The sequence below is a fragment of the Neofelis nebulosa genome, chromosome 7 (genome assembly GCF_028018385.1).
Source record: "Neofelis nebulosa isolate mNeoNeb1 chromosome 7, mNeoNeb1.pri, whole genome shotgun sequence".
NCBI lineage: Eukaryota > Metazoa > Chordata > Mammalia > Carnivora > Felidae > Neofelis > Neofelis nebulosa.
In genome coordinates, this window is record NC_080788.1 from 3,558,601 (window position 1) to 3,586,486 (window position 27,886).

The window sequence follows — 27,886 nt, forward strand, 5'->3', positions numbered from 1 at the left end:
AATGCTCAGCACGATTGATTTACTTAATCCTGACAGCACCTCTACAAAGGCAGTATTATTGCTGTTTCCAGTTTAAGATGAGAAAACCAAAATACACAGTAGCAAGCAACCAACCCAGGATTTAAACCCAGGCCGTCTGGCCCCAGAACCCAACTTCTTAGCCACTTCCCCACAGTGTCTTTCATAGTTAGTTATGAGAGATGGTCCTTAACATCTCTGGTCCTTAGTCTCTTCATCGGTGAGGTGGGTTTGACGATACCAAAACTATCACGTAAGGGGGGTAGTGAAACTAAGTGGTACGCCATGCTTGAGGACAATTCCGGGCATTCGAAAGCGCTGTATCGATATCAGTAATAACAGAATGGGTGGAAAGCTGTATCTGTGGTTTCCCAGCTCTGTAGAAGCCAGCGTGTGCGCAGGCCACAGTTCTGGGTGATGAGGCAGCCCTCCCCGGGGAGGACTTCCCTTCCTGAACAAAGGGTACTGCACTCAAGGAATGGTTTTTGCACTACCTTCTTTATTGTCTGGGTGTGAAGGTCGAACAGTGACTTTGCAATGACAGAGACGAAAGCCACCCTCTAAGGATGATGATGGAGACGATGACGATGAAGGAGACAGAGACGAGTCTGGTTCCTTAAAGACACAGTAGAACGGCTTCTCCAACCTTGGCTGTCTACTGCAGACCATCCTGTATTTGTAAGTTGGGTTTTCCATGATATGTAGGAGAAAGCCTTCTTCACTGGTGCACCACCGCTCAAAGCCAGCTCCTTCATGACGTCCACCGGTGGGAACCTCTACGAACTCATGGTTCCCCATCTCAGGGAGCCCTCACAGAGATCACTCTAGCTTTTTACTGTCTTTGATAAATTCCTTCCCCTCCTTTCTTTGATGGGAACACTCTCAAGTCTCTGAGAGCCCTCGCTCTTCCAGAGCTGACTCTCACCTCTTAATGAACAGTACCAAAAAAAAAAAAAATCCAATATTCTAGAATACTGCTAATTCCTGTCCATGTTCCCTGCCTGTATAGTTATCCAGCTCCTGACATGGCACGGGTGTGCACTCTCCTTTTGTCCTGGGTAAATCCTCTGTCTATATAATCTCTGGTCACTTCTGTTCACTCCTCAACCCACTGCAGTCAGGCTTTGGCTTCTGTTGAAATTCATTGAGACCACTCTTGCTAAGGTCACGGGTGGTCTTTGAATTGCCAAAGAGCACGTGTTGGACTCCTATTCCAGTTGGTATCACAGCAGCAGTTAACATGGTTGACCGTCACCTCCTTTTTGGAGATACTCAGTCCTTTGGCGTCCATGATACTGCTTTTGCGAAGTCCTGCATTTACCTATTCTTTCTATCTTCTCTCATTCAGGTTCCTTTAAAGTTCTTTGCTGGCTAAACGCCTTGACCTCAGGTGCTCCCCAGGATGCAATTCTTAGCCTCGGGATATATTCTATACACTCTCTTTGGGTGGACTTACCTAATTTATTTACCACCAATAAGGGGATTTTGCTACCAGACAACAGTGGACTGGCGTATTTCATTTTTTAGTTTTTTTTTAACGTTTATTCATTTTTGAGACACAGAAGACGAGTGCAGGGCAGGGGTGGGAGAGGCAGGCAAAGAGAGAGGGAGACACAGAATCCGAAGCAGGCTCCAGGCTCTGAGCTTTCAGCACAGAGCCCAATGTGGGGCTTGAACCCGTGAACTACCAGATCATGACCTGAGCCAAAGCTGGACACCCAACCGACTGAGCCACCCAGATGCCCCTGGACTGGCGCATTTCAGATCAATCCGTTAACCCCAAACAAAATACAATCAACATCTCTTTGAAGGTACCAGAAAGATTCTGACATATTTGATACTCATGGGGCCAAATCTCCCAAGAGAAGGAAAATCCGAGGAGGTGAGCTTTACTGTCGGTATGTGACTCCTCTGCGTGAATCCCTCACCCAAGTGAACAGCGAGCATATCCACCCTTCTGCTCAGGCTGGGAGCTGGAATCAGCCTCGCTTCTTTTTTCTCTTGTGGTCTTCATTCCAAGGATTATCGGACTCTGCAAATTCTATGTCCTAAAGATCTCTCTTGTCTGCCTCCCATCACACTTCCTTGGACTAAGGCCTCATTATCTCAAACACCCTCTATTTACAAAAAGTAGTTTTGAAGCATTTACAAAAAGCTTCCCAGATGGGACTCCTTGCCTCCAGGCTCCCCTCACAGGTAGTCCAGCCTCGACATGCTGCTAAGATTATTTTATTAAAACACAAATCTAACCATGTCACTCCTCTGCCTAACTTCCACCTAACCTGACGTGTGCAGCACGACAAGGAAGGCCCTTATGATTGCCTCCTGAATGCCATCTGTCTCCTCCGTCATCCCGTCCAGTGCAGAACAGGATTCAGGCCTGAGCAACATGTTAACAGTTTCTCAAGAACGCCTAGGCTTTTCGTGAGCATCATGGCACCAACTTTGGGTTTCCTCCACCTGGAAAACCTTCCCCACCCTACACCCTCCCATGGTGTTCTCCCACCTGGAGAGAACAAGTAAAATCCCTATATCATAAGTTACATCAAAATAAATTCAAATGAACGGAAGGTTTTACGTGAGGAAAACAGAACCATAGGGGTGCTGGCAGAAAATACACAGGAATAGATTTTTTCCTTTTAAGGCAGCGGTTTACAAATTACAATTTGGGGGTCAAATTCAGCCTGCTGCCTATTTTTGTAAATAAGGTCTGTTTGCTCTTTTTTTTTTTAATTTCTGTATGCCTTAGGGGCACCTGGGTGGCTCAGCTGGTTAAGTGTCCAACTCTTGATTTTGGCTCAGGTCATGATCTCATGGTTCGTGAGTTTGAGCCCCACATCAGGCTCCGTGCTGCTAGTAAAGAGCCTGCTTGGGATTCTCTCTCTCTCTTTCTCTCTCTCAAAATAAATAAATAAACTTAAAGTAAAAATAAAAATAAATAAAATTTCTGCATGCCTTGTATTTTTCCCCTCCATTACTACATTGTTTTGAGTTTAATTTTTTATAAGCCATTTTGATTTCATTTTCATTTTTTTCTATATATTTGGATATATGCTTATATATTTCTTTTAGATGTTTAGACATTGCTTAAATACCAGACAGATGACACTTAATCTCCTGAATGTATAACAAGTCTAGTTTTTTGGGTCAGAAATAAATATATCTATTATCTATATTATCCATTATACAGATATAGATTTACTTAAAAATGGAAAAAGAAAAGCTTCAAAACCAAAGTGTGCTGCTTTATTATGAATGTCTAATGTGCATTCAAAGTATTGAAAAGCAAGCCTTTTTACCAAAGGATAATGTCACTAGGACATAAGGACTGTAATTATAAGAGAAGATTTTGAGGGGCACCTGAGTCGTTCAGTCGCTTGAGCATCTGACTCTTGATTTCAGTTCAGGACGTGATCTCAGGGGTCATGAGATCCAGCCCCGTGTTGGGCTCTGCGCTGACAGCACGGAGCCTGCTTGGGATTTTCTCTCCCTCTCTCTCTGCCCCTCCACCACTTGTGTGTGCATGCTCTCTCTCTCTCAAAAATTTAAAAAAAGAAGGTTTTGCAACATAAAGGTGCTCATGGAAACTAGAAGCTAGGAAACGCTGGGGAGGACACAAAACAGTGAGCAGGTGCTCTGGGAGGAAGCCTCTGGGAGGTGGAGGGCGTGTCCCCAGGCCTGGGCTGGATGGCTGTCCCACCACGTGGGTGCCAAAGCAGGAAGAACACACCCAGCAGGATCTGAGAGGAGGACATCACTGCAGCCTCCGAAACAGCCACAGCTGAGGGGGGTGGGCGGGTTACCCCTCCAGACTTCAACAAGGTGCCCTCCAGAGGGTCTGCTTTCTGACCTGTAATAAGATGCAGGAAACCTAGGATAACGGCACCCACGATGGGTGCAATTCTTGCACGTGGTATTCTGGGAAGGGTCCTTGCTAGTACGTTCAGGGCTGAGGTCCCTAGGTGCACACCGGCCGAGCAGTCCGGCTTTAGCGTTTCTCTGGCATCAGAAGAGTGGCCTCCACCCTCAAAGCTTTCACTTGCTTCGGCACCAGCTAGTCTGGTGGAACCTCTTCCCTAAGGAGGCAGGGATGTAACAGACTGGCCCGTGGGTCACCAGCCGCACCTCCTTCAAGGCGCCGGCTTCCCCACCTCCTGCAGCCAGTAACAGGTGGCAGGCCACTCAGCCTCGGGCCCTTTCCCATCACTGTCACTTGCTGCCATGGTCGTCTTTGGGCCTTGGGGTACTTCCCGCTACGCCCAGTTTCCACGGCTGACTTCTACAGCAAGTCTAGCTTGAACTGATACCCCTGCACATAAAGCTTTATTGGACCACAGCCATGCTCTGTGCTTCGGCCTTGTCTGGGGGTGGGGGTTGAGACAGAACATATACGCCCTGCCGAGCCCAAAAACCCTACCTGGCCCTTTACCCAAAATGCTTACTGACCCCCAAATCGTGGGATTACAAAAGGCGGACATCACTGAGATTAAAAAAAAAAAAAAAAGATGAAAATTTCTGAGAACGTAAAACTTAGAAACTATCGATCCTGAAAACACAAACAATATTGAAAGCCAAACGACAAACCGAAGCCAATATTTAAAATAGGTGTCACGGAAGCACGTGATGGGCACGGAGGAGGGCACCTGCTGGGATGAGCACTGGGTGTTGTACGGAAACCAATGTGACAATTAATTATATCTAATATAAAAATAAAATAAAATAGGTATCACCAAAAAACTGAAAGTTAACAGGCAAGCGGTTCATACTCGTGACGTAACAAACGCTGGCGGAAAAGACCAACATCCAACCGGAAAAACGCACAGGTGACTTTTGTGGTTCATTGAAAGAGGAGAGGGTCTGGAAAGATGGGGTAAGAAATACAAGGCGGTGTTCTCTACCTTGTTAGCAAGCACGGGAGACAAATAAAAAAATTACTACTTCATGCTTTACCTTAAAACAATGGCAAATCTTTAAAAAAAAAAAAAACCTGTCTCGGTAAAGATTCAAAGAAACGGGGGTCTCAGAGAAGTTCACGGAACCGAGAATGTGACAGACACCTTCCGGAAGAAATGGGACTTGCGGAGCGCGGGTCGGAAGCGCTCTCCGCCGAAGCCGCTCAGCGATGAGAAAAGGTGTCCAGCAAGGGGCGGTGCAGCGGCGCGGGGGGTCAGACCTACTTTTCTCCGGAGAAACGTGCGCCTTGGACTGTCCCCGCACGAGCCTGCAGGTGGAGCCATTGCCGGCGCACACGCCGCAGCTGTCCTCGCGGGCGCCGCTCCCCAGGTGCCGGTCGCAGCCCACCGCCTGCGGACAGAAGCGGGCGACGGGAGCGTGAGAACGCGGGGCTGCAGCTCTAGACACTTCCAGAAGCATCCTCCCGGTGGGAGCCTTCCTGGATTCAGCAGGGGGCTCTCTTCCACGAGGACAGAGTTTGCAAACTATGCAAGCGTAAAGCCTTGCAGGATATCGCTTGGGGGGCTGGGGGGGGGGGGCTCTTACGCGCCCCCCATCTAATGGAAAGGGGGGAACCGACGCGGCCCCTCCCTGCACATTGTTACTCATTTTTTTTAATGTATATTTTTAATTTGAGTCATAGACTTGTACGTATATAAACTGAACGGAACGCTAGAGATACTGTTTCCGCTGGGTACCCGGCTCCCCACCCCTCCCCTCTCTCCTCTGATCCTATTCTGGTCCTTTTCTCTCCTTTTCTCCGCAAAACAACTGCCATCCTGAAGTCCGCTATATCCTTCTGGGCCACCGTTTTGCTTTAAACACTTTTTTCTTTGTTCTTATCTCCATTTCCACACTATCTCAACATCAATACATACCCATCGCTCTATTGTATATCTTTACATCTCCTTCTGTTTATCGTTACTTATACCCACACCTTGGGTCCTTCCTCTGCCGTTATACCTACGTACGTATCTTTATAAACCATTTTTATTTATTTATTTTAATGTTTCTTTATTTTTGAGAGAGAGAGACAGAGTGTGAGCATGGGAGAGGCAGAGAGAGCAGGGCAGACAGAACCTGAAGCGGGCTCCAGACTCTGAGCTGTCAGCACAGAGCCCGACACTGGGCTTGAACTCAACAAACCTTGAGATCATGACCTGAGCCAAAGTCAGAGGCTTAACTGACTGAGCCACCCAGGCGCCCCTATAAACCATTTTTAAATGCAAGAAAGGAATGAATGGGAGAGATGTCTCACCGCATATGCCTATACTGCTACCTTTTAGTCCTTACTCATAATTGTGACTTATTATTTTTGTGAGCAATTTGTGTGTGCGTGCATGTGTGGGGCTTTACCCGATTGTGAGCTTCTGTATATGAGGCGAAGGGCTATGCCACGTTTCTTTTTATTTTACAAATACATCTTCTACATAGTATGTGCCGGCTGATATTACCTAGTGAGAGATTTTATCTCTACCCTCCTTACACTCACTCAACTTTATTTGTATTTCTATACCTGGTGTTTATCAGGGGCTCTGGAGGCAGACAGCTCCCTGCCCAGCCCCACCAATGCTTTCAAGATGCGGGATGACCAACAATTCAAACTCTCAAGAGACCCATTTCCCTCAAGAGTAATATAGAGATAATAGGGACGTCTGGGTGGCTCAGTCATTTGAACGTCTGACTTTTGATTTCAGCTCAGGTCATGATCCCCAGGGTCATGGGATCAAGCCCTACATCAGGCTCTGTGCTGAGTGTGGAGCCTGCTTAGGAATTGCTCTCTCTCCCTCTCTCCCTCTCTCTCTCTCTCTCTCTCTCTGCCCCTCCCTCTCTCTCTCTCTCAAGAATAAAAAATAAAAATAAAAAATAAATGAGTAGTCGGGGCGCCTGGGTGGCTCAGTCGGTTAAGCAGCCGACTTCGGCTCAGGTCATGATCTCGCGGTCCGTGAGTTCGAGCCCTGCGTCGGGCTCTGTGCTGACGGCTCAGAGCCTGGAGCCTGTTTCAGATTCTGTGTCTCCCTCTCTCTCTGACCCTCCCCCGTTCATGCTCTGTCTCTCTCTGTCTCAAAAATAAATAAACGTTAAAAAAAAAAATTAAAAAAAAATAAATGAGTAGTAATATATAAATAATAATACATACTTCACATAGTGTCTGGTAAGGATACAATGAGAAAATGTATGTACAAACTCTCAGTACAGGGATTAGAACATTTCAAAAGGCTCAATAAAAAAGGGTCCCTTCTATCATTTCTCTGGTTTTCATTTCGTTTTGACTCCTGGGCATGTCGCCCCCCACACCCCCCGCCGCCAGCATGGGGAGCTGCTGAATCAGACACTTATCCAAGGTGTTGAAGACAAAATAAAACTGGAGGGAGTTGAAACCACATCTATGGATGATTCCTTCCAAAGTTTCGGTGCTGAAGGGAAGGAGAAAGATCAAATAAAAGTTTCAGGGAGAGGTAGGAAAAGTTCCAAGGAAGTTTAAGGAAAAGCCCATGATTAAAGATATTTTTAAATTCACAAAGGGCTGTCATGAGGCAAGGGTTTACATCTGTTCTTTGTGTTTCCAAACGGTGAAAGCTACAGGTTTAAGCCTAAGTTTAGTTCAATATCGGAAAGTTTGAGAAGCCAGGGTTCTCCAAGAACAGGTATTCAACCGGGAGCTAGGCAGGATGGGAAAACTGGTGCGGGGATTAAATTATCTGAGGAGTAGCTAACTCCAAAGACTTTTGAGATCCTCTCATCCTGACTAGATGATTTTCTCAAGCTAATAATGAAAGAATGATGATAACATTTGATTTTTATCGAATGCCTGCCACATGTCCGGCATCATGCCAAGCACCGTACGTGTATTATTTCATTAAATCTTGACAGCAACCTGATGACTCGGGTGATGTCTTCTACCTCTATTTTCCAAATAAGGCATCTGAATGTTACTGAGGTCAACTGGCCTTTCGGTATCACACAGCTGGTAAATAGCATCATCAGGAAGAGCCTGAAAACCAGGTCCACTGATCCCAGAATCTTCACACCATGCCACACCTTCCCCATCTTTACACCGGCAGACGGACCACAAAGAACGAGTCACACTGGCAATTATATGAATATTTACGAGTACATGTGGAACGAATTAAGGGTGATTGATTTTGGAAACGCACTTGCGTGGTTGGGATTCAATCAATGAGTAACTTGTGTTCGTGCAACGTTCTCCAAGGGGAATAATTCTACCATGAAGTTACAGAAACACTGTTTCCGAGCCAAGCTCTGTCCTCACAATTCATGTCCCTGAGCACCCTGCATTTCATGAGAATGACCACCACTCTCTATCTGGTCATCCAGAAAGGGTGTGGGTTTAGGAGCTAGGATGGGCTTATTTTGAAGAGTGTTTAGCGCCTTGTAAGATCTTAGGCAAGCAAGTACCTCCCTGAGCACTTACATTTGTTTTAAAATTTTCTTTCAAGTGACAGTTCATCCAAAACTTACAGCCAAAAAAAAAGCATGTGAAAACATCACAGAAAAAAAAAAATACCTGAAAAGAAAGTCTGGTTGCCTTATGATTCATGGGGTATAAGTCAGAACTGCCCCTGAAAGTAAGGGACTACTGGGGCGCCTGGGTGGCTCAGTCCGTTAAGCGTCCGACTTCGGTTCAGGTCATGATCTCGTGGTGTGTGAGTTCGAGCCCCGCGTAGGCCTCTGTGCTGACAGCTCAGAGCCTGGAGCCTGCTTTGGATTCTGGATCTCGCTCTCTCTCTGCCCCTCCTCTGGTCACACTGTCTCTCTCAAAAATTTTAAAAACAAAATTATTTTAAGAAAAAAAAGAAGAAAGTAAGGGACTACTAAATTTGGGCTCTCAGATCTCATCTGAACCAATAATAAGCAACTTTTGAAAAACTGCCTGGGGTGTTTTCAACCTCGGTGACATCTCCTGAGGTCAAGACCTCTAATCATAATGATTTAAAAACCACTAACTGAGAAAACATATCAATAAATTAACATCTATTAAATAACCAACTTTTGTAGAGCCAGGCACCACGGGGAATAATTTAACAAGACAAGATTCATATCCTACAGTGCAGTTAATGAGACAAATTACACAAGATATCTGATTTAAACAAATATTTAAAGTATATGACAGCGCTTCCGGGGAGAAATTCTCCTACATAAATCATCACTTCAGCTAAGGATTATTTCACAGTTTCTGCATACGACTTCCTAACCAACTAAAAGAAGATAGTATTGGAATTAAGCGGCATTCCTCCATATGAAACCACATCTGAATCTTTTTAGGTAAGTCTAATTTACTCTTTCAAGGGCCAATTTTTTTTTTAATTTTTTTTAACGTTTATTTATTTTTGAGACAGAGAGAGACAGAGCATGAACGGGGGAGGGGCAGAGAGAGAGGGAGACAGACTCAGAAGCAGGCTCCAGGCTCTGAGCCGTCAGCCCAGAGCCCGACACAGGGCTTGAACTCATGGACCGTGAGATCGTGACCTGAGCTAAAGTCGGATGCTTAACCGACTGAGCCACCGAGGCGCCCCTTTCAAGGGCCAATTTTTTGAGTCAACTTCTGTTTGAGATCCCCAACAAGTGGATTCTACCTTAGAAAAACTTCTAGATTCCTGCCTAGAAAACCAGAGTGTATGGAGCTACAGTAGTCATTGGAGATATTCTTTTTTTTTTTTTTTAATTTTTTTTAACGTTTATTTATTTTTGAGACAGAGAGAGACAGAGCATGAACAGGGGAGGGGCAGAGAGAGAGGGAGACACAGAATCTGAAACAGGCTCCAGGCTCTGAGCTGTCAGCACAGAGTCCGACGCGGGGCTCGAACTCACGGACCGTGAGATCATGACCTGAGCTGAAGTCGGACTCTTAACCGACCGAGCCACCCAGGCGCCCCTAGAGATATTCTAAAATATGGGACTTCTCCTTCAGCCCATGGAAGACGGTACTTCCCACCCCCTTAGAAGGTGAGTGTGGTCTTGACTGTCTTGGGCCAATCAAATAGGAGTCTAAGTGCTGGTGTCACTTCTGTGAGAAGCTTTAAGGGTCAGTGAATGAGTCACATGCTCCCCTTCTTACTACTATAGTTATTATGTAACACCTGTGTTCTAATAGAGCCCCCCTCAGTCTGATCACTGGGACGTTCCAAGAGCAGAGACCCCCGTGGACCCTGTGTCAGACAGGGAGCATTAACAAGAAGTCATCTTCCATTGTTGTAAGACACTCAGCTTTGGCGGCTGTTAGTTACTGCAGGAAAGCCTAGCCAGTGTTGTAAAGAGGAAGGTCTTTACAATTTAACCATTAATGGACACAGGAAGGTCATTAACAGCAAGGTGTTATTTCAAATTGGACATTTCACACTAAAATCCAGATTTCTAGGGGGGTGTGGGTGGTTCAGTGGGTTAAGCATCTGACGATCTCACGGTTCGTGAGTTCGAGGCCCACGTAGGGCTCTGTGCTGACAGCTCAGAACCTGGAGCCTGCTTCGGATTCTGTGTCTCCCTCTCTCTCTGTCCCTGTCTTGTTCTCTCTCAAAAATAAATAAAAACATTCAAAAAAATTTTTTTTTAATCCAGATTTCTGGCTCCTGTTGACAAACAGACTCTGGTGTGTTTATACGTAGCTGCCCCCTTCACAAGGAGCAATTCTCCAGGTCTCAACAGCCCTCGTGCTCAGCATGACTCCACCCGATTACTTTCTGTCTGGGACAGGTGTGGAGATACTTGAGTCTGTCTACACGGGACTGCTGTCTGCACATAAGCCCCTGTTGTGCCGGCCATCCTTTACCAGACCACATCTTATTTCCAGTTACAAACTTCAGCTATACTTCGGGCAATACGAAAAGTACGAATACCACCAGTATAGTGTGACGGTTAAGGAAACAGATTCTGGAATTCGGTGCATGGGTCCAAGTCTAGCTATTCCCATTTCTAGCTATGCAACTATGGGGGAAGTTCCTTAGCCCCCTTACACCCAGTTTCCTCGCGAACCAAGTGGGGCTAATGACTACCCGCCTCACACGTGTGACGAGCTGACACAGCCAAGTGCTTTAGACGATGCCTATCAAGAAACCCAGTGAATGTTCGTGGCTATTAGTTTCACTGTTAAGTACAAGTGCTTTCTTCATCCACCCAGCTGTCAGGGAATTCAATAAACATGAACGGTAAGTCAGACTGGTCGGAACCAGGTCCCGTTTCCCATAAAATTCAGACCTGCAAAACGGAAGGTAATTTCGCTCAGGGAGCGTAGTTGTCTCCCGCTGTCTGTGGGGCTCAGATTCCCAACAGGTTGTTCCCAGGAGCACAGCGATGTGCTCATTTAAATGAGCCCGCCGTAAACACTCTTGCACAGGTTATTTGTAGTCCGTGCCAAGGAAACATCAGGGCTCAGTCTGCTTATCCTCAGGCAAGCGGCACGAATCACACACACAGTTTCTTCTCTCTGGTCCTAGCTATCACGGAAGGCCACGGCCACATCGTCCAAGAAAGGGAATGCAGGTCGACTTTATCCTGTTGAGGGAAAGATCTGAATTCTCCTGAGAGTGTCTCAGTCACTTCTGAAGAGACCGCATACAATCCTTTTCTTCCAAATAGCCTTGCCGAAAGAGCACTCAGCTTTCGGCAACCAGGGTATCCTGAGGAAGCAGCATCCCCATCAGCATCACAAAAACGTGATGGGAAGCACACTTTGAAAATGAACTAATTCGGTGTCGAAAATCACATTTCTCCTGCAAGCCCCTACAAGCCTTGGAAATCACTGGAGCGAACTATGCATCTGAGACAGCGAATATGAAGAGGGGGCCTTGGTCAGTGAGCCCGAGGGGGGAGGCAGGGAGAGGCAGCCCATGCTGACTGCAGGCCTCCTGCCTGACTGTTTCTGGGCTGGGTTCCTGGAATGTGTTTGTGAAGGAATGAGTTTAAAATAGGACTACATCGAGAATAATACCTCTTCTTTCATACTGAAAAGACCAAGGCTCAGCTATGGTAAGCGGCCACAGTAAATGAGCACATTCTGCCACCAGCGTCGACTCCAACCGTGTCACTGAGACCCCCCCTTCCCCCAAGCTGAGATCACCAGTATGTATCTGTCTGGTCCAAATGAAGCAATCATCTCCCTGTCCTTACCTCTCTTGATATCTCTGAGGTATTGGACGCTGCTCACTTTTCTTCTTAACCACTCAACCACCCAAAACTTACAAAGAAATTCTGCCCCATCAAGGGTACCCCTTCCAAGCCTTCCTCCTAAAATGAGGGGGCCAGGACTCCATCACTGGAAACCTGCTTCTCTTATTCAGACTCCAAGGACATACATGAGCTTTAACCCTGTGACCCACAGACTCCCAGATCTGTTTCTCGTTTGGAATTCTCTCCTAAGCTCTAAATTCATATATCACCCAATATTTTCTGTCTTGAGGAATGGCCTCATCATCTACTTCATCATCCTGTCAGAAATCCAGACATCTTGCTAAGCTTCCCTCTCATTCCCCACATCCAGTAACACACCCAGTCCAAAAAGATTCCTTCATTAGTCTTTACAATTCGCCTTATCTTCTCCATTCAGCCTCCCTCTGGATTACCCTAAGCTCCGGTTATCCCACACTTGACCTCCTGTTGTTTGGCCAGACCGTGCCCTCTCCAAATAATCTGCCATGTGGCCACTTGAGTGACCTTTCTAAAGACAATCCCAACTGAGCTACTCCTTGTAAGATTCTTCGTTGACTCCTACTGTAACTTTCAGAAGGTTAATGACTGGTTTCCACCGATGCCCATAACCTCAACTTTTAGCATTGTTGCACAGGTATTTTCCACCTCAACTCTACAGAATGAGTCACTGGTCCTTAAATATACCTACTATTATATCTCTCCAGTGCTATTCACTCTGCTTGTGATTCCCTTTCTCACCTCAGTTTACATAACTACTGCTCAACTTTTCAAGACCTCAATGTCAAAACATTACCTTGCCCAGAGTATTCTTCAGCTCAAGCTAAATTACTTTTAATAACAATTCTTTTTAATTATGAAAGCAACACATACTCATTGTCAAAAACTTGGAGAATGAAAAAGCATAATTCTTGGGGCGCCTGGGTGGCTCAGTCGGTTAAGCGTCCGACTTCGGCTCAGGTCATGATCTCGCGGTCTGTGGGTTCGAGCCCCGCATCGGGCTTTGTGCTGGCAGCTCAGAGCCTGGAGCCTGTTTCCGATTCTGTGTCTCCCTCTCTCTCTGACCCTCCCCCGTTCATGCTCTGTCTCTCCCTGTCTCAAAAATAAATAAACATTAAAAAAAAATTTTTTTTTAAAAAAGAATAATTAGTAGATCTGGGAAGAACAATACTAGTTCATGTGGAGCAGAGGAGGGGGCATGTGAATTGAAGGAATCTGTGGAATCTCCAAGAATGGACTTCAAACTGAGCTAGAAATGCAGGATTGAAAATTGAGAGAGAAATAAAGGAGAGAGACCAAGATATATGAATGACCTCTGAATTTGCACGTGGATAAGACTCGTTCATTCAGCAGGGTAGGCAGAGGCCAGACAGTGTAGGCACTGTGGGGCATGGCAGAAAGCACGATACGTGTGATTCCTGTCCTCAAAGGACTTACATTCTGGTGTGGAAGAATGTCACGATCAAATGATCACACAAATAAATATGTACTTATGGAACAGTATCAGTGCAATTAAAAGGTATCAAAATAGGGGCACCTGGGTGGCTCAGTCGGTTAAGCGTCCGATTTCAGCTCAGGTCACGATCTCGCGGTCCGTGAGTTCGAGCCCCGTGTCGGGCTCTGGGCTGATGGCTCAGAGCCCGGAGCCTGCTTCCGATTCTGTGTCTCCCTCTCTCTCTGCCCCTCCCCCGTTCATGCTCTGTCTCTCTCTGTCTCAAAAATAAACAAAAAAAAAAATTTTTTTTTAAAGGTATCAAAATAGAAAAGGAGGACTAATTTAGGTACAGTAATCCCTGCGGACCTCTTAAGGAAGTGATATTAAGCTGATACCATGAAGGTAAGAAGAGCAGCCAGGAGCAAAGGTAGAAGGAGGTAGGGGCAGCATGTGTAGGAGCTTTCTGCCCCTTTGGCAGAATTGGAAAAGCAGCACAAAAGGGAGAAGAGTGGAGTGTCTGAGCTAGAGGAGAGGTCAGTAGAAGCGTCCCAGATAAAAAAGCAAGAAGAAAAAAGACTGAAAAAATAAAAACCAGAGCATCCAAGGACTGTGGGACAACTACAAAAGGGTGGCATGAGCATAGTGGGAATACCAGAAGGAGCAGAGAGAAAGGAATAGAAGATGTATTTCAAGCAATAATGACTGAGAATTTCCCCCAAAGTAATGTCAGACACAAAATCATGGTTCTGGGAGGCTCAAAGCACACCCAGAAAGACAACTGCCAAAAGAAGACTACACATAGGCATAGCATATGCAAATTGCAAAAAAAAAAAAAAATCAAAGATAAAGAAAAAGTCTCGAAAGAAGCCAAAGATAAAACACCTTACCTACAGAGGAGCAAAGATAAGAACTACATCTGACTTACCCTTAGAAAACATGCGAGCAGGAAGACAGTGCAGGGACAGACTTAAAGTGCTGAGAGAATAAAAACACCCACCTGGAATTCTGTACCCTAGGAAATTATCCTTTGAAAGTGAAAGAGAAATAAAGACTTCCTCGGGCAAACAAAAACTGAGGGAATTTTTTTTGCTGGCAGACCTAGTTCTTCAGAGTATGAAAATGATATAGGTCAGAATATTGGATCTAGGGGCGCCTGGGTGGCGCAGTCGGTTAAGCGTCCGACTTCAGCCAGGTCACGATCTCGCGGTCCGTGAGTTCGAGCCCCGCGTCAGGCTCTGGGCTGATGGCTCGGAGCCTGGAGCCTGTTTCCGATTCTGTGTCTCCCTCTCTCTCTGCCCCTCCCCCGTTCATGCTCTGTCTCTCTCTGTCCCAAAAATAAAAAAAAAAAAAAAAAAAAAAAAAGTTGAAAAAAAAAGAATATTGGATCTATATAAAGAAAGGAAGTGCATCAGAGAATGCATAAAGGCAAGTAAAATAAAAACATTGGTTTTTCTCATTCTTAATAGTCTAAAAGATGATGGTTTATCAAAATGGTAACAGCAACAATGCGCTCAATTGTGCATGCTTGTATATGTGTGTGTGTGTGTGTGTGTGTGTGTATGTGTTTATGCATTAGTGAAATGAATGACAGCAGTGATAAAAGGGATGCAGGGAGGAATCAGAATTTTTTGGTTATAGTGAAGAAGTCGAGTGTTATTCGAAAGTAAATTTGGATTAGTTGTAAATGTATACTACAATCTATAGGGTAACTACTAAAAAAAGAATTATAACTGATGTATCAAATAAGGAAAGAAAATTCAATCATAAAATGCTCATTTAAAACTGCAAAACGCATGGGGTTCCTGGGTGTTTCAGTCAGATGAGCATCTGACTCTTGATTTCGGCTCAGGTCATGATCTCACAGTCGTGAGACTGAGCCCCACGTCGGATTCTCTCTCTGTCTCCCTCTGCCTGTCTCCCCCACTCACACACACACTCTCTCTAAAATAAAATTTAAAACAAAAACTGTAAAATGAAGAAAAACAGTGGAGGAAAAATAGAAATACAGAACAGGAGTAACAAATAGAAAACAGGAACAAACATGGTATATATTAATCCAACCATATTAATAATCACTTTAAACATCACGGATCTAAATGTACCAATTAAAAGCAAAGACTGTCACAGTGGATCAAAAAAACAAGATCCAATTATCCAATGTCTACAAGAACCCTCTTTTGAAGACATAAATAAATTAAAAGTAAAAAGATGGCAAATGATAGGGCATTCTAACATTAAACAAAATAAAACAGGAAAAAGAATATTAATTTCAGACAGAGCAGACTTCAGAGCAAGGGAAGTTATCAGCTTTAAGAGGGGCATTCATGTAATGATAAAGGGATCAATATTCCAATAAGACATTAACAATCCTTAATGTGTACGTGCCTAACAAGAGAATGTCAAAAAAAAAAAAAAATGAGGCAAAACTGATAGAACAGCAAGGAAAAATAGATGAATCCACTACTAGAGTAAGGAGAATTCAACACCCCTCTATTTGAAATGCACAGATCCAGCAGGGAGAAATCAGTAAAAACACAGTTGAACTCAACAGCATCATCAAAAGAACTGGATATAATTGATATCTCTTGACTATTTCTTTTTTTTTCTTTTTTTTTAAATTTTTTTTTAACGTTTATTTATTTTTGAGACAGAGGGAGACAGAGCATGAACGGGGGAGGGTCAGAGAGAGGGAGACACAGAATCTGAAACAGGCTCCAGGCTCCGAGCTGTCAGCACAGAGCCCGACACGGGGCTCGAACTCATGGATCGTGAGATCATGACCTGAGCCGAAGTCGGCCGCTCAACCGACTAAGCCACCCACGCACCCCATCTCTTGACTATTTCTAAGAACTACAAGATACACGTTCTTCTTAAGTTCACATGGAACATTCACCAAGACAGACCACATTCTGGAACGTAAAACACACCTTAACAAATCTTAAAAAAAAAAAAAAAAAAAATGGAATCATACACCATCTACTCTCAGACCACATTGGAATTAAACTAGAAATCAATTATCAGAAATACAGCTGGAAAATTCCAAAATACTTGGATATTAAACAACTTACTTCTAAACAACATGAGTCAAAGGAAACATCAAGAGAAATTTTAAGATATTTTGAGGAAAATGAAATTAATAATATTTACCAAAATATGTGGGATGCAGTAAAAGCAGTGTGTACAGGGAAATTTATAGCATTTCATGCATATATAAGAAAAAAAGAAAAATCTATAATCAGTCATCTAAGCTTCCACCTTAGGCAATTAGATGAAGAACAAATTAAATCCAAAATAATCGTAAGAAGAGAAATAACAAAGACTAGGGGCAGAAATCAGTGAAATTGAAAACAGGAAATCAATAAAGAAAATCAATGAAACCAAAAGGTGGTTTTTAAAAAGATCAATAAATTCATAAATCTCTAACGAGGCTAACTAAGAAAAAAGAGAAGAGGGGCGCCTGGGTGGCGCAGTCGGTTAAGCGGCCGACTTCAGCCAGGTCATGATCTCGCGGTCCGTGAGTTCGAGCCCCGCGTCAGGCTCTGGGCTGATGGCTCGGAGCCTGGAGCCTGTTTCCGATTCTGTGTCTCCCTCTCTCTCTCTGCCCCTCCCCCGTTCATGCTCTGTCTCTCTCTGTCCCAAAAATAAATTAAAAAAAAAAAAAAAAAAAAAAAAAAAACGTTGAGAAAAAAGAGAAGATACAAATTACTCTTGGAAGAAATGTTAAGAGGGGACATCACTACAGATCTCATGGATATTGAAAAGATAATAAAGAGGGGTGCTTGGGTGGCTCAGTCAGTTAAGCATCCCAGTCTTGATTTCAGCTCAGGTCATGATCTCACAGTTTGTGAGTTCGAGTCCCGCATGGGGCTTTGCACTGGCAGTATAGAGCCTGCTTGGGATTCTGTCTCCCCCTTTCTCTGCCCCTCCCCCACTTGCTCTCTCTCTGTTTCTCTCTCAGAATAAAAAACTAAACTTGAAAAAAATTAAAAGATAATAAAGAAATATTATAGGGGCGCCTGGGTGGCGCAGTCGGTTAAGCGTCCGACTTCAGCCAGGTCACGATCTCGCGGTCCGTGAGTTCGAGCCCCACGTCAGGCTCTGGGCTGATGGCTCGGAGCCTGGAGCCTGTTTCCGATTCTGTGTCTCCCTCTCTCTCTGCCCCTCCCCTGTTCATGCTCTGTCTCTCTCTGTCCCAAAAATAAATAAAAAACATGAAAAAAAAAAAAAAAATTAAAAAAAAAAAAAAAAAAAAAGAAATATTATAAACAATTCTTTGCCTACAAGTTTGTTAACCTAGATAACACGGACCAATTCCTTGAAAGACACAATCAGCCAAAACTCACACAAGGAGAAAAAGACAATCTGAATGAGTCTCTATCTATCAAAGATATTTAATCGATAATTAATAGCCTTCTAAAGCACAAAGCACCAGACACAGATGGGTTTATTGGTGAATTCCACCAAGAATTTAAAAAAGAAATTATACCAAATCTCTACAATCTCTTGCAGAAAACAGAAGAAGAGAGAGTATTTTTTAACTCATTCTATGTGGATAGCGTTACCATGAATGCCAAAACCAGACAAAGATGTTAGAAGAAAACCGCAGGCCAACATCTCTCATGAAAATAAATGTACTCCCTAACAAAAAGGCAAGCCAGGATCATGGATTTCAACATCACTGCAATGATAAGTCATTGAGGGATTTCAGTCGGTGAGTGACAAGTTCTTAGAATGAAACTCTGTCTTACCTTTCAAAGCAATCACTTGGGCTGCTGTGTGGATAATGGACCTGAGGGGGACTGTGGTAGAAGCTGGGAGATCAGGAGAGAAGGCCGGTGATGGCTGAGCTCAGAGGTGACAGGCTTAGACTAAGAAAGAAGTCATGCAGGCAGTGATGGGGATTCAAAACAAGACACTGAAGGCAGAATGACAACGGATGAGATGCGTGTGTTGGAAGAGGAGAATCAAGAACGACCCCAAATTTTGCGGAGGCCAGTTTCTAGATAAGCGGATGGAGGAAAGAGAAGCTACTCTGAAGAGCAAGATCATGGGTCGTCTCTGTGACGTCTGAGAGGGCTGGTAGTGTCTACACTTGGTGGGTGGTTAGGCTGCTCATGTGCTGTTATTAATACTGTTTTTGTTACAAACATAATAGGGTAGGTGGAATACTACACGTGCATTATTTTAAAATATTTTTCCAGAGATTAAGGAAACAGCCTGGAAGCCGAGGAGGGGACAGGTGTCAGTTCCATGCATCACAGCTTTGCAAACTCTACTCTGAAAAACCTGCTGGAATGCATTCATGCTAAATTTGCAGGAGATAAATCACGCTCCCAAAGACCCAAGACAATAAATTAACTTAAAAAAATTTTTTTAATGTTTATTTATTTTTGACAGAGAGAGAGAGAGAAACAGAGCCTGAGCGGGGGAGGGGCAGAGAGAGAGGGAGACACAAAATGGGAAGCAGGCTCTAGGCTCTGAGCCGTCAGCACAGAGTCTGACGTGGGGCTTGAACTCACAGACCGTGAGATCGTGACCTGAGCCGAAGTCAGACGCTCAACCGACTGAGCCATCCAGGTGCCCTGACAATAAATTAACTTTAAGAAAACAATGAGTTAAAAGGCTCTAAGAACCTACCGAGGTTACCCTTCCAAGGTAAAGGTTCTCAACATGAGATCCCTGGACCAGCATCATCGGCATCTCCCTGTGAACTTATTAGAAATGCAAATTATCAGGCTCCAGCCCAGACCTACTGGCTCAGAAACTCTGGGCAGGGGCCCAGCACCCTGTGTTTTAACAAGTTCTTCAGGGTGATTCTGAGGCATTTTCTAGTTGGAGAAACCATTGACCTAGAGGAGTTGTAAGATGTCATATATTGCAATCTTTTGATTCTACGTGGACAAGGTCTACACTCTTTTCAATAAGTACCACATAATTTAAAGGCAAGTAATCCTCTCTAAAACATTTTTTGCGTGAAAATTATCAAAGACACTATTCCACCTGCATGAACAAAAGTAAAGAAAACGAGTCTCCGTCTTGAGAGTGGCTGTGGCCCCTCCTGGCAGCAGGTGTGGCTTACCTGGCAAATACCGCTGATACACATGTCCAGAGAGTCCGTGTTGCAGCGAGTTCCATCCAGTACCTTGGGTGCCAGCTCCACTACCAAGTTCTGTCCCCGTGCGTGACACTTGAGCGCGCAGGGGGCAGCAGGATCGTTGTATCGTGGAAGCCATTCATAATAACGCCCCTGATACTGAACGTCATTGTAGGCGGAGCACTGCTGGGCTCTGAAGTCTTCTGCATCAGGAGGGCAGTCCTGGAAGCAGAGAAGAAAGGCCACGTGCACATCAGTCAGGGAGATAAGCCAACAGGGGGCTGAACAAGTTTCCAAGAAGTCTCACGAGCCCAGATCCCACCATGTGCCTCTCACCTTGGAGTCCCGTCATTTCTTCCATTGTCCTTTCAAATTCAAGACCGAATCTATAGCCGTGGAGTTCTACTAGGAGCTCCGTGATAATGAAGACAATATTTATTCTGATCACTCTTCCACCCAGGTATTTTTTCCCCCAAATAATTAAAGCCCATCATATTTAAATGCCAAATTTTGCTCTGTTTTAACCACCTCGGGTATAAGTTTTTAAACGCGTTACACGGTCATCTTCTTCTTGAAACAAGGGACGCGTAATGCTTTTAATTCTTCCAGGTGACTCAAGGTCTTTATAGGGAACATTAATTATCATCCGTGCCCTCAAGAACCATTTCAGCATGAAGGATTACTTGGCCCTTACTTTAACTGGCCCCCAAAGCCTTGTGTTTTGTGAGAATTTGTGTTTGTTTGTTTGTTTCTGCTTGTGGTGATTGTCGTTTAATTCATGTGCCTTTCTTCCCTTTTGGGGGGAAGGAGGCAAGGGGTGGGCAGTCACTGCTCTTCTCTAGAACCTGGTGCCTGCCTTCAAATGGATCTACGATGGAAAGATAAACACAGGCTTTTCAATTTCTGTCTACAACAACAGCAAGGAAATTCTAAGTAAATGCTCCGGGGAGCTCTCATAATAATAGTAAAAAGTGTCTGGGCAAGGCTTGATGACTCAGAAATCTTTTTACTTAATTACTAATCCCTCCCATCTGCTATTTCCAAAGCCAGATGCTGGCTGAAAAAAATGTTACTTTTAATCTTCAAAGCTGAGCATAAACTTCCCAATTGATGGGAATTAATTAATCCTATACTAATTTCCCAATTAAAAAAGAACAGACACAGAAAGGCATTATTTTATATATTTTTTTCTTGTTACAAAAGTAATCAATGGCCCTTATAAAAACTTTTGACAAATAGTTTTTATGGAAAAAAAAACATAAATAACAAAGTTTCTTGTACCTAAATCTTTACACAAATCCTTGATGATTCCCCAGAAACCAACTTCTGGAAATAAAATTTCTGAGAAAAAGGGTGTGTTTCATGAGCTTTTCAAAATATGGCCAAATTGCCCTCCAGGAATTTCCCTCCTTATTATCACCAGGATCCATAAATTCCCTTTTTCTCTGTCTCTCTTCTCAGCTTGGATATTATCATTTTCTAAACATTTTCCAATCGTCCGTGTTCAATAGCATTTCATTGCTTGAATTTGCATTTCCTCTCATTATTTAGGTCTGATAGCTTTCATGTTTATTTGCCTTTTGTATTCATTCTTCAAACATTTCTTGTTTTCTCGCCTTCATTTGTCTAGTGGGATGTTTGCCTTTTTATTATTTTTAACAGATAAAACTATCAACTTTCCTAATGAGGTTATCAACTCCATCATCTTACGCTGGAAATATTTTTCCCATTTGATTTTGGTTTTGGTGCTTTATAAGTCAAGAAACTCTATGTTTCATGTAGTCAGTTCTATTAATATTTCCCTCTACATCTTCTTCCCTCATTCATGAGTTCATAAATGCTTCCCACCCCCCGCCTAAGAACAGATAGATACTGAAATGCATGTTTCTAGTTCCTTTCTAGTTTAGCAATGATATTTAACTCTTTGTTACGTCTGGAATTTCCTTTGACGGACGGTATAAGGTAGAAACCTAACTTTATTTTTTCTACAAACAGTTATTAATAAGTTATCAGGCAGGATCTTAAAATATGACTTCTTTCATTTCTCCCCTTTTTACTACTTGACTTTTGTGTCTTACGGTGTTTATGCCTTTGGCCTTCATAATCTGCTTCAAATCCTTTTTGGAAGTAGGTAGGGAATAAATAAAATATAATAAATAAACTTCCCCTGGGCTTAGTTGTATTAGTTTGCTGTGAATCATTCCAAAATCCTGGGATGTAGGGTATCCACATCTTTCCTGTTTCAGCAAGATTAAACCTAAACACAGGTCACACGGATGGAAGAGTCAAACTGAAGACTGGACGCGGTTGACCTTTCTCTCTTGAAATGTGTTTTCTAGCTGGCCCCAGGGAAGATAATCAGTTGATAAAATTATATGGCCTCCCTTCTCCCTCACCATGGCCAGTCTTCTCTGTATCTGACTCTTTGAAACCCATGCCAAAGGATGTAAGAGAGCAGAGTGAAAACGATTTCCCTTGCATTAGGCTCACTGGTGTGGCAAGCATGCTTTAGGGACTGAAATTTCTTGCTGTCTGACTCCTGACTGCCTTCGACACCATAAACCAATGAAGTTTCCCAAAATTAACAAGGCTTAATTAACAGACAGCCTAAGATGCCAGCCTACAGTTAGTCCTCGCTGAAAGGGTGACCAGGTTCGGACAAGGGACCCAGCCTCCTTGGCCACAGCTGATTATCGGAGGCAAACACCTGGTCCAGGCCAGGAATCTGGGATGGCAACAGAAGAGCCAGAGCTGAGGACTCCCATGGCTGTGGGGCGGGGCTAGCCGTCTCTTTCATGAGATGCCTGCTGAAGTGAAGCCAGCCAGCTCCCACAGCAAAGAAGAATGCACCAGACACGAAAGAAGGAAGGCTGACAAACCAGGTATTTCACCAGGAGTACATAACCTGGGTTTCTCACTGTCTGATTCCTGGGGCCAGGCCCTCAAGGTGTGCTGATACCCAAATTCCAGTAAATATCCACACATCCATCCAGTGAATCCTATTTTTCTTGAGCTAATTAGAGTGGCCTCCGTTCCTGGCAAATGACGATCCTGATGAAGAAAGACACCCTTGTATCTGCATCGCGCTCTCTAGTTTATCAGGGATCATCACTGACATTCTTTCTTTACCACCACCCTTTGATGGAGGTGGGTCAGAATTATCATTTCCTTCATTTTAGAAATGGAGAAAACTGTGATCTAAGAAGTCTTCGGTCACTAGTCCAAAGACACACAGCTAGAATATGACACGGCCGAGACTGATTCCCAACGTAACAAGCATTCCATTATATGATACCACTTTCTGGTAATCTTGGGAGACATTGATGATTTACATTAAATGCTTCCTTTTACTTGGCATTCTTCCAGTGTCCACAGTGAGCCTGTCTGGTCGGCTTCAGCTGGGTTCCCTGCCCTGGTGCAAGACAATGTAGGGATTCTTGTGTCTTCAGTAGTTTAGCTGACCTTTAGGAAGCTTGAATGCTAAACATTCTTAGGGATTTCCCTAAGAAGCATTTCTCCCTATCAGTTAAGACAACACGTTTATTAAGTATACTTTATGGGTTTTGCATACGTTACATGCCATGGACAACATAAAACAATAACCCATCGTTGTCATTTAGAGAGCTTGTAATCTTGGAGATGTAGCATCCACATGCATGAAATACACTGGTGCATTGTTTGTATTTATAGATTCATAAGTACAGCTTTGCAATGAAAGCAATAAAATTGTTGTCCAAGTGTTAAATGAAAACTTGACTGAGTGGAATAAGTAAAGAAGAGATCCTACATTGGGAAGACTTGACTCAAACAGGAGTAGGCAGCCAGACTGAAAAGCACAGAAAAGGAGAAGGAGGAGGAGGACAGAGATTAGGAGGAGAAGAGGAAGGAGAGGAAGGAGGACAAAATGGGTAACAACTAGCACCCATTCAAGGACCATCCTAAAGACAGATTTCTTCTCCCTCCTAAAGCTATGAAAATACATAAACCATTCTCATGGGCAACTGAGGGAGAAATGCCAAGACAGGGAGATTACCTAAGACACACAGCATTTTTATGCAAAAGAGATAGACCATTACCTAGGGGATGATTTATATAGTAGGACTGAACCAAGCTTTAATTTGGATTATATATTTAGGTAATTCTTCCCAGATAACCAGTGAGTAGGGACTTAGGGGAAATGCGATTTCTGTTGTAAGCAAATTTTAAAATTTTATTTTGTCTTCATATCCAAGCTGTACTAGCTGTACTAGGAGGTAAATTTGGGGATCCTGTTATATAACCGATGCCAAAATTTCCAGCCCGGAAATAAATTACTGCGAGTGACCATTATAAAAAGCCACAGTTAGCAAATGACGCGTCATGGAAAAATGATATTTCAGATGAGATTTAAGGGACGGCATGATGTCAATGGGACAACACGCAGGAAACTACAAAAGCGACAGAGAAACAGCAGAAATACATTTAGTGGCTATGAGAGACAGGGAACGGACTTGTCCAGTGAGGGTAGAAGTGACGAGCTCCATACGGAAAAGTCTAACCAGTTTCCGGAGGTCCCTGAAAGCAAGTGAGGGGAATTAAAAGCAATAAGGATTCACGGAGGGGACTGGCACAGAAAACACGGCATTTTAGGAGGGCCGGTGTGATGGCCGATGGACGGGGGAAGGAGCCGCGACAATAGAAAGCGAAGAACACCTCTCAGGGGAAACCGCCAGGAATTAGCCATCCATAGGACCCATGGTATGAAGAGTCTCTCGAGGGTCACATCAAATGTTGCCTCTTCTAGGGGCGCCTGGGTGGCTTAGTCGGTTAAGCGTCCGACTTCAGCTCAGGTCACGATCTCGTGGTCCGTGAGTTCAAGCCCCGCGTCGGGCTCTGGGCTGATGGCTCAGAGCCTGGAGCCTGCTTCCGATTCTGTGTCTCCCTCTCTCTCTGCCCCTCCCCTGTTCATGCTCTGTCTCTCTCTGTCTCAAAAATAAATAAACGTTAAAAAAAAATTAATAAAAAAAAATGTTGCCTCGTCTAGAAAGCCACCAGGGACCCCACGGTGCAGAGTTAACCATTTTTCCCCATCTATGCTCACAGAAAAATGCGCTCATGCTTGCAAAACCACTCTCACCCAATTATGATAGACTCATTTTTAAAGGTATTTTCCCTTTGCCCTCTTCCAGCATTGCCTTTGGTACCATACACCCTGGTATAAAAAACGAGTAGTCAAATTCAAGTATTAGAACTCCTTGCTGACGCATATGACTTCCTTTGGACAGTCTCCACTGGCTCTGGGATACGCCTGATAAGGAAAACTCTCTCCCGAGGCCCCAGGGGCCTGGCCCTGGCTGTGAGGGTCTTTGCTGAGCACGACTGGAGGGTTGTCTATGAAGACGGCAGGTAGCTGGGATTAGGGGATGCTCCCCTAATCCTACAGGCCCTCAGCCCAAAGCACCATGTTCCCTGACAGAATGAAGCCAGGGAGAGCCGCAGAGCCACAGCCTGATTTTTCAGGGGGGGGGGGGGCAGTGTGGTCCTCATTTCCTGGCCATGCCTCCTGTTCCTGTACACGGGGAGTGGAATCTCTCCTTCTAGGGCCTCTGATGTGTGTGCTGAATGCATCCACACCTCATAACGAAAGGATATTCGATCTTCGAGTGCCTGGAGCCTGTCGTTCTCAGATATCTTCTACTGAAGTGGGCACAAGTCAGGAACGCGGCTGTCGGGGTCCGTCCGCATCAAGCCAGATCCTCCCCTGTGCCGGGGACCCCCTGGGCCACTGAAGTGGAAAGCCCATGCCACGGAGGGCTTCATTTCCATGACTTCCCTCAGTTGCTTCTCCTCGTCCTTTCCCTGCTGTTCCCTGATCTCTGTCCCTGGCTGACTGTGAATCTTCAGGAGGTCTCTCCTGCAGCTTCTGTAACGGTGTCTGAAAGGGGAACGTTCTGGCAACCGCCCCTGCCAGTCAGTCATGTGTTTGTGGGTCAGGAAAAGCAGCCATGTCTTCAACCACCGTCCGTAGTGTTATCCCATCCCCTAACAAAGCTCAAGACCGTTCAGGCTCCTTTCCAAGAGGCAGGCTGGTGTAGCAGAGTGCTTAACGCTGGCACTCCAGAGCCCGGGGGTGGACTGCCTGGGGTTCAATTCAGCTCTGTGACCTTGGGCAGGTTACCTAAATCTCCTCCTGTGTATGAGTGGATATAAAAATAATACCTACTTTGTAGAGATGCCATGAGGACTATCATGGGTTTGTTCGTGATCAGGCACTTAGAGTAATGCCTGCACTTAGGAAGTACTTAATAAGTGTGATCTATTATTATTATTATTATCATCATCATTATCAGTGATTTTTGCTAACAGTTAAAAAGCTTGTACACATAGATGACAAACTCTGTGGTTCTGAGGCTGAGAGCTTGAGGCTTCAGACAAGGAGGAACAGAAGTACGAGCCATCTCCGGGATGGGATGGAACAGTAGGTCCCTGGGGCTCACTGGCAGTGACCTCTGATCCTCCATGGAGTAGGCTTCCCTGATCACTGAGATGGTGAGGTCCCTCCAGTGGGAATGGGAGGTCTCGCGGCCCGATGGGATAGGCTCTCAGGCCCCAGAGCTACAGGTGTGGACATCTCTGAACCACAAGGCAAATCTCCCTCATAAGAGGGCTTCATCATGGAATCACAAAAGGCAGCTTCCTTCAGAAAAGTGGGTGACGGGCCCCATCTCCAGGGACACGGGAAGCCACTGGCTGCGGTGCCAGCATGGCCGGCCTTCAGCCGGGACACTGAATGACAGCGAGAAGCTGGGGTGCACTGATGGGAGCCCGGTTCCCTCTCTCCTGGAGGTAGGTCACAGACTGGTTCCCCTCCTGCCCTCTGCACCACCCTGCGCAACACAGAGGTGGCGATTTCAAAAGGGAGAGTCTAAACCCCAATTAACAAAGCAGGAGGCAGGGCACCTGAGTGGTTCGGGCAATCAAGCATCCAACTCTTGGTTTCGGCTCAGGTCACGATCTCACAGTTCATGGGATCACGCCCCACACTGGGCTCTGCGCTGACAGCACGGAGCCTGCTCGGGATTCCGTCTCTCCCTCTCTCTGCCTGTTCCCTACTGGTGCTCTCACCGTCTCTCTCAAAATAAATAAATAAACATAAAAAAAAAAAATAAAGCAGGAAGCAACTCCAGAAAAGATGGGACTATCTTTGTGCCCCGAGTTCATGGGGTTACTTCATTTATGGCACTTGACCTCCTTGTGACGTTTCTATGTATATTCCCAGGAACATACTGTATATCTCTCCTGCCAAGGAACAGACTCCTTAGAGATCCCCAGCAGCTGGGGCTGCACGGACCCCCTGTGGTCTGCAGGAGGACTTGAGCACGCACGACTGCACCCCACGGCCGTGAAGGACCTGCCACAACCCCCCTTCCTTGCCTAAAAGGAATTCGGTGAAAAACTCTGAGCTTGCAATGGCAGGCATGGAGATTAACACCACATTCTTATGAAATCTCTGTAAGGACTCCAACGCTGAGAACTACAAGGAGCAACATTCACACTGCTCTCCTCTCTGCTGGTCACCACCTTCTACACATGTATTTCTCCCCAGCCTAGAAGGTGGTAAAGGTTCCTGCAGGATCCTCCCAGAGGGGCCCTCAGTTAGAGACCACAGGGACCCCCCAAGTCCCACGGAGCCTCAGGGGCATGGGATCTTCACTCAAGTTCGCCAAAGTCCTAGCCCTTGTACCTGATATGTGGTAGGCTGTAGAAGATTACGTTGTGTGCCCACATTGTATGACTGACACTCCCAGACCCTTGTAACACTTGTGTTGAAGAAGATGCCTTCTTGGAATTCGCGAGAGCACAGAGCACACACAGACACGCACGCACGCAGAGACCCAAGAATGAAATCTCAAACTGCAACACCTTGATCTGGGCGTTTAAAATGAATTCTCCTAGGGGCGCCTAGATGGCTTAGTTGGTTGAGCGCCCAACACTTGATTTCAGATCATGTCATGATCCCAGGGTTGCAGGATTGAGCCCCACATCGGCCTCTGCGCTTAGTGTAGAGGCTACTTAAGATTCTCTCTCTCTCAAAAAAAAAAAAACCCCTAAATACAAAAAACAATTTAAAAAAATGGGCACCCAGGCAAAAGGCAGTAGACCTAACCGCCTCTTAGATAAAACCCTTAGGCTGTTAATGAATTCACATGCTTGTATAGGAGACAATGCTAGACTGGGTTTGCATC

General features: G+C 44.8%; 1 protein-coding gene across 2 annotated transcripts in view; it reads right to left on the reverse strand.

The window, feature by feature from the left end:
• The window catches only part of ADAMTSL3 (ADAMTS like 3), a 357,244-nt gene that overhangs the window by 192,164 nt on the left and 137,194 nt on the right, over positions 1-27,886 (reverse strand). The window contains exons 6-7 of one of the 2 annotated variants that reach the window (XM_058736402.1): positions 19,647-19,883; positions 5,196-5,322 (exon numbers count right to left, since the gene is read on the reverse strand). In XM_058736402.1, coding sequence (XP_058592385.1) covers positions 5,196-5,322; positions 19,647-19,883 — 364 coding nt within the window. The remainder of the gene's footprint in view (positions 1-5,195; positions 5,323-19,646; positions 19,884-27,886) is intronic. The other variant, XM_058736403.1, reaches the window with a different exon arrangement.